Source organism: Onychostruthus taczanowskii, unplaced genomic scaffold (genome assembly GCF_017590055.1).
Source record: "Onychostruthus taczanowskii isolate IOZ18803 unplaced genomic scaffold, ASM1759005v1 scaffold9, whole genome shotgun sequence".
NCBI classification, from domain to species: domain Eukaryota; kingdom Metazoa; phylum Chordata; class Aves; order Passeriformes; family Passeridae; genus Onychostruthus; species Onychostruthus taczanowskii.
Window position 1 is genome coordinate 17,000,717 of NW_024506993.1, and position 13,768 is coordinate 17,014,484.

The 13,768-nt window shown below is 61.6% G+C and overlaps 4 protein-coding genes across 7 annotated transcripts in view; 3 read left to right on the forward strand and 1 right to left on the reverse strand.

Moving 5' to 3' along the window:
• DAG1 (dystroglycan 1) overlaps positions 1 to 6,292 on the forward strand; it is a 49,633-nt gene extending 43,341 nt beyond the window's left edge. For all 4 annotated transcript variants that reach the window (XM_041426066.1, XM_041426067.1, XM_041426068.1 and 1 more), the window contains exon 3: positions 2,833 to 6,292. In XM_041426066.1, the coding sequence (XP_041282000.1) occupies positions 2,833 to 5,241 (2,409 nt within the window). In that variant the 3' untranslated portion in view covers positions 5,242 to 6,292. The remainder of the gene's footprint in view (positions 1 to 2,832) is intronic.
• Positions 6,293 to 6,715: 423 nt separating this feature from the next.
• NICN1 (nicolin 1) lies at positions 6,716 to 10,563 on the forward strand. Its single transcript, XM_041425956.1, has 6 exons — positions 6,716 to 6,961; positions 7,566 to 7,739; positions 8,034 to 8,147; positions 8,517 to 8,588; positions 10,006 to 10,110; positions 10,224 to 10,563. Exons 1-6 carry the CDS (start codon positions 6,716 to 6,718, stop codon positions 10,263 to 10,265), a joined length of 753 nt encoding a protein of 250 aa, XP_041281890.1. The 3' UTR covers positions 10,266 to 10,563.
• A 149-nt stretch (positions 10,564 to 10,712) lies between these two features.
• Positions 10,713 to 12,753, forward strand: AMT (aminomethyltransferase). Its single transcript, XM_041426003.1, has 8 exons — positions 10,713 to 11,002; positions 11,078 to 11,158; positions 11,251 to 11,382; positions 11,546 to 11,624; positions 11,746 to 11,891; positions 11,980 to 12,160; positions 12,272 to 12,427; positions 12,535 to 12,753. The coding sequence occupies exons 1-8, from the start codon at positions 10,745 to 10,747 to the stop codon at positions 12,711 to 12,713; spliced, it is 1,212 nt and encodes a 403-aa protein (XP_041281937.1). The 5' UTR covers positions 10,713 to 10,744; the 3' UTR covers positions 12,714 to 12,753.
• A 70-nt stretch (positions 12,754 to 12,823) lies between these two features.
• TCTA (T cell leukemia translocation altered) lies at positions 12,824 to 13,715 on the reverse strand. The gene is made up of 2 exons (XM_041426004.1): positions 13,343 to 13,715; positions 12,824 to 12,920 (listed from the first exon to the last, which is right to left on the reverse strand). The coding sequence occupies exons 1-2, from the start codon at positions 13,672 to 13,674 to the stop codon at positions 12,878 to 12,880; spliced, it is 375 nt and encodes a 124-aa protein (XP_041281938.1). The 5' UTR covers positions 13,675 to 13,715; the 3' UTR covers positions 12,824 to 12,877.
• Between the last annotated feature and the right edge of the window lie 53 nt (positions 13,716 to 13,768).

The following is a 13,768-nucleotide window of genomic DNA, read 5'->3' on the forward strand; positions in this document are numbered from 1 at the left end:
ATTTCTGGCTGTGGGGTCAGGCATCTTTCTGAAGTGAGTTTGGCTGTCAGAAGTAGGAGCAGAGAAGACTGAAGGAAGAATCACCTTGTGACATAAAACTGGGTAAAATACTGCTGCTTGTAGGTCTTCTCCTCAAGTCATGGCAGGGCCCAGGGAGGAGGCAGCAGCAGAAAACTCCAGTTCTCAGGAAAGCTGTGTGGAGTGTGTGATCCTGTAATTAAGGGCTTCTGCAGAGTGCACAGAAGGGGAAGATTTGTTCCAAATGTAGCCTAAAATTACACACTCAGAGTGAATTTAACCACTCGCTATTAAACTTTTTATTCTTCTTGATTGTGTAAGCCTCAATAATGCTGTGGTTTTGTCCTGGCTCCCTGTGTTTCTGTTCCTTATGTGTGCCCAGCCCAGCCCAGCCCTCCTCCACAGTGAGCAGGTTAGTGGCTAATTTTGGCACAAGAGGCTAAAGAGTAGAACCTGCTCCTGCTACTGTAAATGCTTTATTGCACTGAGCGTTGTCCTGGAATCTCAGTTTTTAGAGGGTGTGATGAAATTACACGTTTTTAAAGGAAGATGGGGGCAGGTCAGTGCTTCTGGCTGGGCAGGAGCAGACCCTGCCTTTGTTCTCTTTTGGCAGAAGAAATGCCAAGGAAGGACAATTTGTTCCTTTGTTCCTGCAGGAGCGAGGCTTGGCTCCCTGTGCCCAGCTCAGGTGAAGGGCTGCCTTTCCTTTGGGATGTCTGGGCTAAAAGCAGCTCCTGCTCTTGCAGTGGAGGAGGAGTGAATGCAGCCACAGCCCTGCCAAAACCCCCTGTCCTCTGCCAGAAACGTGGGTACACAGCAAGGCCAGGGGAAAGATACTCACATGTTGGTGCATGGTGGCCTATATCGAGGTACAGGGCCCTTGGGACAGCTTCCTCCAGCTGTTGTAAGCAGGAATCTGGATTCTGTGCTCTGGAATATTGCTGGTGAGGAGTTAACTAAAGCTGTGCTGAGAGCTTTAAACTCTGCTCTATAACTCTATAAGCCGTACCCAGCATGTGGCTCATGATGTACTCTCCAGCTTGTCCAGGCTGGCTGAAACCCTCTGCAGCTCTTGCACAAAAGCTTTTTTGTGCTGCTCTTGCCAAAAGACTTTTGGGTCCTGCGTTATGCTGGCAGAGCTGTGCATCCAGACCCTTCAGTGTGCTGAAACCCAGAGTGTGGGGGTGAGCCCCAGGGTGCTGCTGCCTGGATCCTGCCTGCAGCCAGGGAGTGGGAGTGGCACCCAGGGCTCGCAGTGTGCCCAGCCCTGCAGCATCAGGCATCCTTCCTTGTCCATCAGGGGCTTTCCCCAGCAGGACCTGCAGTGTGGCAGTCTAGCCCCGGCTCTGCACCTGCTGCTGGATGCAGGAATGCTCCTGCCAGGCAGGTTTCCTTGCAAAGCTCCTCTTCCAGCTTTGCATTTGGGTAAATTATGAAATATGTATAAGGTTTACAGAACTGCAGAGAACCAAAGCACCCTTTCAGGAAGAGAGCTAGAGCCTGGCTCTTGTTGGACTGCAGTGAGCCCAGACCATGGACCAGGCTGCTAAATGTGTCTCCATGAGCCCCAAGGCATCCTTTTTGCTCTGAGTGTCAGGGGGAGATGCCTCCCCCTGGAGTTCTGGAAAGCCCAGCCGGCTCACTTGCCAAACGCCTCCGGGCCTGGGAGGTTTGATGAAGCTCAGGTTACTCACTCTGGAGTACCTACAGCCCCGGGAAATGTCACAGCCCACCGAGCTGGCAGCCTCACCCCTTCCACCGAGCGGCTCCGCTGCGCCGCGTGATCCGCGAGCAGACGGATGTCAGCTGCTGGAATTGGGGGGGCTTGGGGGTTTGCACCCACCCTCAGCTACAAGCCAGGGCAGGAGACAGAGTCCCACGAGCTGAAAGAGTTAGTGAAGAGTGTGTTGGAGTCCTGAGGTGCCTGTGTTCTGAGACAAAGCCTTCCCTTGCAGCAGCAAGTTATTATGTGAAAGTGAAGTCCTTCATTTTTAGCTAGCCTGGGGCTGAAGCCAGGCTGGCATGCTGTCCTGTGTCATGTCCAGCAATTCCTCAGCTCGTGTGCCACATCTCTGCCTGCCCACCCTGGCCATTACATTGGGTCTGCTCCTTTTGTTTATTCTTGGCTGCTGTTCCTCTGGCAGAGCAGAACCACATCAGGTAGCTCTCAGGATTTCCTGCTGCTTGTTGGGAGCTGGTGTGCTCCAGCCAGGCCAGGGACTCAGAACCATAGCTGGCCAGCTTCCGGCCCCTCTGGGTCATCCTGGCTCTGGGGAGAGTGGGACAAACTGAAAATAAGTGGAGAAAATACATGTTCTGCTGAGCTTGATGTGTGTAGGGTGGGCAGGATGTGATGGGGTTGAGAAAAGGAGAAAGATGGCCAAGCTGGGAGAGGAAGGAGTGGGAAGAGGGCAGTTGTTAGATTAGCTCTGCTGTACAGCATAACTTCACCCTCAGCTTTGTCACTGTCCCCATGACGTAAACTCCCCGTCTGCCCTCAGAGAAAATGAACCACTTGTGCTTGGCAGTTGACCAGCAAGTGTTGGAGCACTTGCAGGCGAGGGGCCCTGTGGGTCTTTATGACCTCTTGTGGCTCCTTAAGCCCTTTGGGTCCCGTGCACCCTGCAGAGCTCATCCTTGCCAACATGTGGAGGAGGAGGCAACAGCTGCCATGCTCTGGCCAGATGTTCCTTCCCCAGTTGTTACACTTCAGATTTTTTTCTTTAATCCTTGAAATTAGGCGTTACTGCAGATAGAACCTGCCCTCATGCTGCACTTCTAAAAGCCTTTTTTGGTTTTTTATTTGTTTGGTAGATCTCTGAAGCTGGGAAGGACTCCTTGCCTTCTTGGTTGCACTGGAATGCAGAGAGCAGCTCCCTGGAAGGGCTGCCCCTTGACACGGACAAGGGTGTCCACTACATCTCGGTGACCACTCTGCAGCCCTTCCCGAATGGGAGCTATGTCCCGCAGACCACAAACGTCTTCTCTGTTGAGGTCCACCAAGAGGACCACAGCGAGCCTCAGTCGGTGCGAGTGGCCGTCCAAGACACGAGTGACACAGCGCCCTTCGTGTGTGGCTCGGAAGAGCCTGTCACTATCCTGACTGTCATTTTGGATGCCGACTTAACAAAAATGACACCAAAGCAGAGGATTGAACTCTTAAACAGAATGAGAAGCTTTTCAGAGGTGGAACTTCACAACATGAAGTTGGTTCCTGTTGTAAATAACAGACTTTTTGACATGTCGGCCTTCATGGCTGGACCAGGAAATGCAAAGAAGGTGGTGGAAAACGGGGCCTTACTCTCATGGAAACTGGGATGTTCCCTGAGCCAAAACAGTGTCCCAAACATCAGCAAGGTGGAGGCTCCAGCTAAGGAAGGAACCATGTCTGCCCGCCTTGGCTACCCGGTTGTTGGCTGGCACATTGCTAACAAGAAACCTCACCTCCCAAAGCGGATGCGGCGGCAGATCAACGCCACCCCTACGCCTTTGACTGCCATCGGGCCGCCCACCACTGCCGCACAAGAGCCACCCACCAGGATTGTCCCCACCCCGACGTCGCCCGCCATCGCGCCTCCCACAGAGACTACGGCACCCCCTGTCCGAGAGCCCATTCCACTGCCGAGGAAGCCAACAGTCACCATCAGAACCAGAGGCCCCATTGTCCAGACGCCCACGCTGGGGCCAATCCAGCCAACCAGGGTAGCAGAAGGCACGGGCACGGCCTCCGTGCCGATTCGCCCCACGATGCCTGGGTACGTAGAGCCCACAGCAGTGATCACACCGCCCTCAACTACCACCAAGAAACCGAGAGTCTCCACCCTGAAGCCAGCCACACCGTCCACGACAGATTCCTCCACGGCAATAACACGAAGGCCTACTCGAAGGCCCAAAACGCCCCGTCCAACAAAGCCTCCCAGCACAACCAGATCGCCCATCTCCAAGCTGACGACGGCCTCTCCGCCGTCCCGCGTGCGCACCACAGCCAGCGGGCTGCCCCGGCCCTGGGAGCCGAACGAGCCACCCAAGCTGACAAACCACATCGACAGGGTCGATGCATGGGAGGGCACGTACTTCGAGGTTAAGATACCATCGGATACCTTCTACGACAAGGAGGACACTACCACCGACAAGCTGCAGCTGACCTTGAAGCTGAAGGAGCAGCAGATGATCGAGGAGAATTCATGGGTGCAGTTCAACAGCACCAGCCAGCTCATGTATGGCATGCCAGACCACAACCACATTGGGAAGCACGAGTACTTCATGTATGCCACCGACAAGGGCGGGCTTTTTGCCGTGGATGCTTTTGAAATCCATGTCCACAAACGCCCGCATGGGGACAAGTCTCCAGTGAAGTTCAAGGCCAGGCTGGAAGGGGACCACAATGCAGTGGTGAATGACATCCATAAGAAGATCATGCTGGTGAAGAAGCTGGCTCTGGCATTCGGCGACAGGAACAGCAGCACGATCACAGTGCAGGACATCGCCAAAGGCTCCATCGTAGTGGAGTGGACCAACAACACACTGCCCCTGGAGCCTTGCCCTCGGGAGCAGATCCGGACTTTGAGCAAAAAAATTGCAGATGACTCCGGCAGGCCGAGCCCAGCTTTCTCCAATGTCCTGCAGCCTGAGTTCAAGCCTCTGAATGTGTCTGTGGTTGGCTCTGGCAGCTGCAGGCACATCCAGTTTGTCCCCGTGACCAAGGATGGCAGGGTGATCTCAGAGGCCACGCCAACGGTGGCAGCAGGCAAAGACCCCGAGAAGAGCAGCGAGGACGATGTGTACCTGCACACCGTCATCCCTGCCGTGGTGGTGGCCGCCATCCTGCTCGTGGCTGGCATCATTGCCATGATCTGCTACCGCAAGAAGAGGAAAGGCAAGCTGACCATCGAAGACCAGGCCACCTTCATAAAGAAAGGCGTGCCCATCATCTTCGCCGATGAGCTGGATGACTCCAAGCCCCCACCGTCCTCCAGCATGCCCCTCATCCTCCAGGAGGAGAAAGCCCCACTGCCCCCTCCAGAGTACCCCAACCAGAGCATGCCGGAGACCACGCCGCTCAACCAGGACACCATCGGGGAGTACACTCCGCTGCGGGACGAGGACCCCAACGCGCCGCCCTACCAGCCTCCCCCCCCCTTCACTGCACCCATGGAGGGGAAAGGCTCCCGCCCGAAGAACATGACCCCGTACAGGTCCCCACCGCCCTACGTGCCCCCTTAACAAACAGGAGGCTCTCGGGGGAGAAGGGGCCTCCAGCTCCACACCGGTGCTGTCTGTGGGCCGGCAGCCCCCTCGCCAGCCGGGAACATGAAAGCCCAGCCCGCTCCCCAGCAGGCTCTCCCCGGCTGCGCCCGCCGCACCGCAGCGCTCGCGGGACTCGGGGGGACACTTGTTTTATTTTTGCCTAACAAGCTTTGGTTTTATTTTATTCATAGAAAAAAAATTCTCGGCTCAAAGACGCCTTCCCGGCGGCTGGGCTTCGGCCGGGGCCGGGGCGGTGGGCAGGGAGGGGGGTCGGGACGGGTCGGGCCGGGTCGGGAGGAGCAGGCAGCACTGGGGTAGCACTCTGGGTCTCCGCTGTTTGCCTTTAACACTAACTGTACTGTTTTTTCTATTCACGTGTGTCTAGCTACAGGACGTAACATGAAAGGTAGCCTAAAAATAATTAAATTCAAGGGACTTTCTGAAGTCGATGGTTTAAGTTTTTACATTTAATCTGCTGTTTACCTAAACTGGGATGTGTAGTTTTTGGGGAGGGGGAGGGCAGTGCTGTGCTGCAGGCGAGCTCCACGGGCTGGTCAGCGGGGCCAGCCAGCCTCCTCCTCCTCCTCTTGGGGTGGATCAGCTTCTTGGTTTGGGGTTTGATTCTTTTATCATTTTTATTTTATTTTTAATCAAAGAAATCCTATCTTTCTCACGCATCATAAAATAGTCATGAGTTGGGTCAGCCTGGCCCGGGGTGCCCGTGGCTGAGCAGGGGGTGCATCGCTGCGCCAGGGAATGCTCACGGAAGGATGAGCTGAGCCCTGTGCCACGACGAATTTCTCTGCTTCCCAGCGAGCACCACCGGGGTGGGGGGGTCGATTTGAAGCAAAACCCCCTCCCCGTGGGGTGTTTTGACCAGGGTGGGGTGTGTTCTCTGTCCCGGCTGCTCCTTGGGACTGTGCAGGAATGGCCTCGCTGGCCTCATGCTGGCACTCCAGCCTGGACACTGTTGGAAAAGATAAAAAAGTTTAAAAAAAAATAATAAAAAGAAAAAGAAAAGAAAAAAGAGCGCCAGGAATAGTTAATAGTTTAAAAAAAAAAAATCGGTGAACTCTCAAATCTAATTTTTTACTAAATTTTTGATACAGACTCCGATTGTTTTATTAAAAAAAAAAAGACTTAAAAACCGGTGTGCGGCTGCCAGCAGTTTGTACGGGCTCAGCCCCCTCGGGCCGGCCCCGGGGGACCCGCCACGGTACCGGTACCGTCCCCATCCCCTCTGCTCCGAGCCCCGGCATCCCCAGCCGGGATTTGCCCGTTGTCCCCGGGAGGAGGGCTGACCCCGCACACCGGGGCCGGACCCGCCGCTTCACTCCGGGACGGCGCTGCCCGGGCACCGGGGGTGGTCCCGGGAGGGCAGCGGGGAGGGCGGGGGAGTGCTCAACCCCCAGCTCCGGCGGGGCCGAGCAAACAGCAGACCCGCCCGGGGATGGCGGTGCCGGTCTGGGGGAGGCGCCGGGGTGGCCCCGGTGCGGGGAATGCCCGGAGCCAGCGCGGCCCCGGGCCCGCCCCCGTTCCCGGTCCCGTTCCCGCCGCGGCGGGGGCGCCCCCTGCCNCCCCGCTGCCCTGCGCCCCCAGCCCCGCCGCCCCCCTCCAGCTGGCCGGGGGGGCCGAGCCCGCACGGCCCGGCGTCGCCGTCATCGATCTCCGCTTCCCCCGCGGCGCTGCCGCCGACGTGAGTGCGGCCGCTCCCGCCGCGGTACCGGCGGGGGGGTACCGGGGTGGTCCCGTGGAGTCACGGGGGGATGCCGGGGGCGGCACCGGTGGGGGGGTACCGGGGTGGTCCCGGAGGAAGACAGGGCCCCTGCCAGGGACGGTGCAGGGCCGGGTGTGGTGTCGGTCCCGGGGCAGGACGGGGGATGCCGGGGACAGCAGCGGGGCGGGGTGGGTGGGGATGCCGGTGCCGGTATGGGGAGAAGCCGGGGGCGGTCCCAGGGCAGATGGGATGCCGTGGGCGGTATGGGGAAGATGTGAGGGGAGGTCCCGGAGCGGAGGGGATGCCGGTAACGGGTGGATGCCGGTGCCGGGGTACCTCCCTTACCGATGCTGGGCGGTATGCTGGGGATGCCGTGCCCGTCCCAGTGGAGTCGGGGATGCCCGTGCAGGTCCCGGTATGGGGCTCTGCTGGTGCGGGTACGGGTCGTGCCGATCCCGCTATGGGAGGGGGATTGCGGGTGCCCGTCCCCGTACTGGGGGGTGATGCCGGTGTCGGTATCGGGGGGGTGCCGGTGCAGGTGTGGAGGGATGCTGCTGTGGGGCTGAGGTCACCGGTCCCGCAGGTGCAGGAGATCGTGTTCAAGAACTTCTACACGGCGTTCCTGAGCGTGCGGGTGCAGCGGCCCGGCCCCGGCGGGTCCCGGCGCTGGGTGACCTGCCTGCGGGACCTGTGCCTGATGCCGTGCCCGCACACCGAGGAGGGCTCCCAGGACTACTTCTGCCTCCACCGGCACCAGGTCAGCGTGTCTGGATGGGTCTGTGGCATCACCCCCGCCGGGGCTCACCCCTCTTTGCCCACACCTCAGGATGAGTGGGGCTCCTGCTCCAGAGGTTTGGTGCCCATGTCCCACTGACCCCCATGGCTGCGGGAGTCCCTGTGCCCTGCTCAGCCCAGCCAGCCCTCAGGGGACGATGCTTCCCCTGGGCTTCTTCCATCTGGGGTGGGTTGGGGGTTTTGGGAGGATGCCCAAAAAGCTGCTCCCCGTCAGTGCCAGCCCCTGTGGTTACGCTGCCTGGCCCTTGCTCTGCAGATGCTGTGTGATATGGACCAGGTGACAGCAATGCGGTTCATCCTGCGACAGCCCTCCCCAGTCTGGCTCCACTTCACCATTGAGGACCTGCAGATTTTCCCCCCTGGACAGAAGGTGAGCAGGTGCCAGAGCTACCCCACTGCCAGGCATGGGCAGGGGGCCAGGACAAGCCACTGTCCCCAGCTCTATACCTGGAATTTCCCCCTGCAGCTCTGGGGAGCACACACAGGGATGTGGCTCCAAGTCCTTGGCCTTTGCTGGGGCAATTGGGATCCACTTGTGCTCCAGTGGTGCTGGGGAAGGGACTGCTCCAACAGCCGCTCAAAACACAGAATTCCCTACAAAATTATCTTTAAGCATAGTAAAGTGACACTTCCATAGCAGTATCACTAGGGGTAGGCTCTAAGCCCCAGCACGCTGCCTGGTGTAAAGGATGGAGATGGGGTTGGGAACACCCTGTGTGACCCTCTGGATCTGTTTCAGAGTCCTCAGAAGGATTTTCCCTCCTGGCTCTCCCAGCTGACCCCTCCGGAGCAGCCAGCCAGCCTGCATGGGGTGAGTAATCACTGCTGAGGTACTGGGGGAAGGAGGGACTTCTGTGGGGGGCCAGCCATGAGCATCCATCAGGAGGCTGCCAGGCCCATGCCTGCCTTGTTGGCTCCAGGCTTTCACCAGGAATAGCTGTGGAGCCCTGAGATAACCCGCCTTGTGCTGGAAGTAGTTTGCAGCGCTAAGAAGAAAAATATCTCCATGGGAATGTGCTATCTGAGGTGACATTTAAGTCTATTTACCCTCTAGTCTGGGGACAGGAACATCACCAAGGAGAAGTGGGTGCACAGTGCCACTCATCCAACAGGCGGGATACAATGGGATGGGACAGGAACAAGAACATCCCCATGGGAGCAGCGGATGCACAGCATGGTTCAGTGGCAGCAGGGATGTGTGAGAACAGGGACAGGGACATCACTGAGGGAGCAGTGGGTGCATAGCATCACTCAGGGTGGGTGAGACGTGTGGGGACAGGGCTGGTTCCCAGTACTTTGCTGAGGGTGTGCTCTGGGGAACACGTTGCCCAGCCAGGACAGCATGTGGGCAGAGGGGCATCACTGCCATGGCACGTGTTTACAGATTGCCAGCCACATCTACCTGGCAGATGGTGGCCTTTGGTGGGCAAAGTCCAGGCAGAGCAGGGCCAGGATGGGAGCCGGCTCGCCCATGAGAACCTGCTGAATCAACGGGAGGTGCTGCCTGCAGGAGGGTGGCACATAGCCCACACCTGCCGGGGCAGTTCTGCTGCTGGGCTGCTGTTCCCAATCCTTGCCCAGCTGTGTGACAGTTTGGGGAGGGCACCCCCGTCCCTTGCTGATTGCTTGGATCACATTCCCCTTGGCAAGGAGTATCCAGGGCAGATGCCAGAGGTTGCTCTGAGATTGGCTCTTCCCAACATCACCACGAGGCACCCCTCAGCCCAGTGCAACAGAGCTGTGTCCCCGTGAGAGTTGTGCCCCAGCCAGGAGAGCCCACACATCCCACCTGGCTAAAGGTCCCTGGGGTGAACCAGCATGTGTGCCCAGGATTCTGCACCCAAGCGCAGGGACGTCACTAAGTGAGGCTGTTGGGAAACTCTGGACTGCGTGATTAGGTTTTTAATGATTAGCCAGCAATCAGCTTTCTGTCCTCACCCTGGCCACCTGCCAGCAGAGGTGGGCTGTGTTGGCACCGCAGCACCCAGGGATCAGGGTCACCCATGTCCCCAGTAGTTTGTTTTCCTGGAGAGAGGCCCTGCCCTCCTCATGTTGGGAAACCACCAGCAGGGCAGGAATGTGGGCATCATCACGTGCCTGGCTCCCTGGGAGGCAAAGCCATCCAGCCGCACCACTGCCCAAACCCGGGATCATCCAGCCCAAACCCGGGATCATCCAGCCCATCCGGGCCATCCCTGCTCCACAGAATTGTGCCCACTTCTTTCCAGGAGCTCCCTGATCCGGAGAAGGTGTCGACAGAGGTCCAGCAAATGTGGGTGCTGACAGAGGTGATCCGGGCTCGCCAGGCAGCTGCCCGCATCGGGCGCTTCGACGTGAGTCCCACCCCCCTGCTGACAGGGACCCTGAATGGCTCAGGAGCCCTCCCAGAGGGGCTGGAGTAACCCAGCAGTGCTGTGCAGACAGTGACAGTCGCTCTCTTCCCCAGGTGGATGGCTGCTACGATGTCAACCTGCTTTCCTACACCTGAGCCCGCTGGTGCTGGTGCCAGCTGGGGAGAAGTGCCCCTTCCATGCTCCCGGAGCCTGAGTGGACTCCTGCATTTCCGTCTCGGCCACTGACCCCGCGGGGTCCCAAGCCCTCCCTGTGCCCCTTCCCTGACTCCCTCTGCACTGCCCAGCAGCGAGGGGCAGCGCTGCCGCTCCAGAGACCCTGGGAGCCTCTCCTGGGCACGTCCCGTGGGCAGAGCCCGGACACTGCAAGGGGGTGCGGGGGGACCGAGGGGTGCGGGGGCGCTGGAGGGGTCACCACTAAAAGCTGCTACGTTGGCCCTGCCTGTGCCCGCCTGTCTCTGGGGGAGGGGGGCGGCCGTGCCGGCAGCCCCGGGGAGGCGGTGCCGAGGGCGGGCCGGGCCGGGGGCGGGGGCCGGGGCCAGGGCCGGGCGGACTCCATGTCCCAGGCGCCCCGGGGCCGGTCCGAGCCGTGCCGGCAGGGAGGAGGAAGAGGAAGATGCTGCGGGCGGGCTGCCGCGCGGCGCTGTCCCGCCGCCCCCCGGGCTGGGCGCCGCGGAGAGCGGCCGGGGGCAGCGGGGCCGGGGAGAGGCGGCTGAAGCAGACGCCGCTGGATGCCCTGCATCGGGCCCGCGGCGGGCGGATGGTGCCGTTCGCCGGCTGGACCCTTCCGCTGCACTACGGGCAGGGCCACCTCCAGTCACACCTGCACACCCGCCGCCACTGCTCCCTCTTCGACGTCTCCCACATGCTGCAGGTAGCGGGGTCGGGATGAGGGGGCTGGAGCAGGGGGGCGGCCGCACCACCTCACAACCTCCCCGGCCCCTTGCAGACCCTGGTGTACGGCCGGGACCGCGTCAGGTTCATGGAGAGCCTGGTGGTGGGGGACATCGCCGAGCTGAAGCCAGGACAGGTAGGGGGCACTGGGCAGGCACCAGGCATCCAGTGGGGTCGGAGGTGCCCTGGGAGGGTGCAGGCAGCCTGCCAATGGGCCGTGTCCCGCAGGGCACCCTGACGCTGCTCACCAACGAGAAGGGCGGCATCACAGACGACCTCATTGTCACAAACACGTCAGAAGATCACCTCTACGTGGTGTCCAACGCCGCCTGTGCTGACAAGGACTTGGCCATCCTGAGGGTATGGGGCTGCCTGAGCCCCGCGGGAGGGGGGACAAGCAGTGGGAATGAGTCTTTCTGCCTTTTGGTGACACTGGTGTTGCGCAGGGTGAGGTGGCCATGGCCACGTGTGGGGCTGGCACTGGCCTGGCCCCCACGCTAGCAGCACACTGTCACCCTGGCAGGACAGAGCGGCACAGCTGCAGGCCACCGGCAGTGACATACAGCTGGAGGTGTCAGACAATGCGCTGCTGGCTCTGCAAGGTAGTGGGGGCCCCACATGGGCCTGCCCTCCCCTGGTTCCTCTCCCGGTGGATGTCACCGCCCTCCCCACCTCCCCCCCCTTCCCTGGGCACTGCTGTCTTCCAGCCACCTGCCTCCCCAGGTCCCTCCATGGCACGGGTTCTGCAGGCAGGGCTGTCGGATGACCTGGCCAAGCTCTCCTTTATGAACAGCATCACCACGACCGTCTTCGGTGTGCCGGGCTGCCGGGTCACGCGCTGTGGTTACACCGGCGAGGATGGCGTGGAGGTACCCAGGGAACTGTGCCAGTATCCCCACTGCGGTACCAGGCAGGGGAAGGCCGTGCCCCACTGACCCTGCCCGTGTCCCACTGTAGATCTCAGTGCCCGCGGCGCGGGCGGTGGAGCTGGCCGAGCGGCTCCTGGGTGTCCCCGATGTGTGGCTAGCAGGGCTGGCAGCCAGGGACAGCCTGCGCCTGGAGGCTGGGCTCTGCCTCTACGGCAATGACATCGATGAGACTGTCACCCCTGCTGAGGCTGGGCTGATGTGGACTTTGGGTAGGTCCACCTCCACCTCCTCCTAGGGGCAGGCAGAGCAGCAAGGTGTCTCCAGTGGGTACAAGGGGACCAGTCAGGCATCACCAACCCTCACCCATCTCTGCCCTGCAGGGAAGCGCCGGCGTGTGGCCATGGACTTCCCTGGTGCTGCTGCCATCATGGCACAAGTGAAAGAGAAGCCAAGGCGCAGGCGTGTGGGGCTGACGTCGGTGGGACCCGCCATCCGGCCCCACATGGCCATCCTGGGCCCTGAAGGCAGGCCTGTGGGTAGGTGGGGGCAGAGGGGCTGGCATGGGCATGACCCTGAGCTGTGGCCATGGCATTGACAGGTGCTGGCCAGGCCCCATTCACCTCCCCATATCCTCACATCCCAGGCACAGTGACCAGTGGATGTCCCTCGCCCTGCCTGGGCAAGAACATCGCCATGGGCTACGTGGAGGCAGCGCACAGCCGGGCTGGCACCGAGCTCACCGTCGAGGTGCGGAAGAAGCAGCACCCTGCCGTCATCACCAAGATGCCCTTCGTGCCCACCCAGTACTACATGGCCAAGTGAGGCCAGCACGTGCTGTGGGCACAGTGCCCCAGCTCCAATAAACACCCTGTTCCGTTTCCCTGGCCTCCTCTCTGGTTATGGTGGCAATGCCAAAACAAGGAGCAGCAGGCGGGCACAGCACTTTAATGGTGTTGGCAGTACCCAGCTGGCGGTCCTGGTGCTGCTCACTCCCGGTGTGTCTTCGTGGGCTCTGTTGTGGGGCCATCCCTGCAAGAGAGAGGCAGCGTGAGCATGGCTGGGGCAGCAGCCGGCACAGCCCCCGGCTGAGGCGGGCACCTGCCTGTCCGTGTGGGGCGGGCGGGGCTGGGGGCCCTTACTGGGGCTTACTGCTCCGGGGTGCAGTTGGGCGGGGTGGGGGGCTCAAAGGTCGGGGGCACAGCTTGGGGGGCACTTGTCAGAAGCCACAGCTGGGGGGGCTAAGCGGGGCCGGTGTCCCAGAGGCGCCCGTCCGGCCCACACCGGTGCAGGGGTGCAGCGGGGGGACGCTCACTGGGTGCGCTGGGCAGGGGTGGCTCACCGGGCTGCGCTCCGAGAGCGCCGGCCGGACGCGGGGGAGGGAAGCCGGGCGGGCCCGCGGGGGGTCAGCGGGGGAATCAGCGTTTTTGGGCCCGGTAGCGCTCGGGACTCACCGGGGCGGGCAGTGCCGCTCGGCGGCGCCGTTGCGTCCCGCCGGGCCCGCGGGGGACAGGGAGTGCGCGCGGGGCCGGGAGGGCGAGGCCCCGGAAGCGGTGCCGGGGGAGCGGCGGCCGGCGGGGCCGGTCCGGTAGCAGAGCGCGGCCACCGCCCCGCCGTAGGCGCGCCAGGCCAGGCGCACGCCCAGCAGGCTGATGCCCAGCCAGAGCAGCAGCAGCTGGCACAGCGCGGCGCGCACGTCCTGTGCCGCCCACTCGGCCGCCAGCTCCCGGCCCAGCGCGGCCAGCGCCCGCCACGGCGGCTGCCAGCCCGCCGCCACCGCCGCCATGGCCGCGGGGTACCCGGCCAGGCTGCCGGGGGGCGGAGCCTCTGCCCGCCCCCACGGCCGCCACAGCGCGGGCTCGGGGGCGTGGCCTCCTGGT

Excerpts from the sequence above, each read along its gene's own strand:
- TCTA (XM_041426004.1), bottom strand. The coding sequence starts at position 13,674 with ATGGCGGCGGTGGCGGCGGGCTGGCAGCCGCCGTGGCGGGCGCTGGCC. Across the intron at positions 12,921-13,342 it reads GAGCGGCACTGCCCGCCCCG|GGATGGCCCCACAACAGAGC; the intron begins GTGAGTCCCGAG and ends TCTCTCTTGCAG.
- AMT (XM_041426003.1), top strand. The coding sequence starts at position 10,745 with ATGCTGCGGGCGGGCTGCCGCGCGGCGCTGTCCCGCCGCCCCCCGGGC. Across the intron at positions 11,159-11,250 it reads CCGAGCTGAAGCCAGGACAG|GGCACCCTGACGCTGCTCAC; the intron begins GTAGGGGGCACT and ends CGTGTCCCGCAG. Across the intron at positions 11,892-11,979 it reads CCGGCGAGGATGGCGTGGAG|ATCTCAGTGCCCGCGGCGCG; the intron begins GTACCCAGGGAA and ends GTCCCACTGTAG.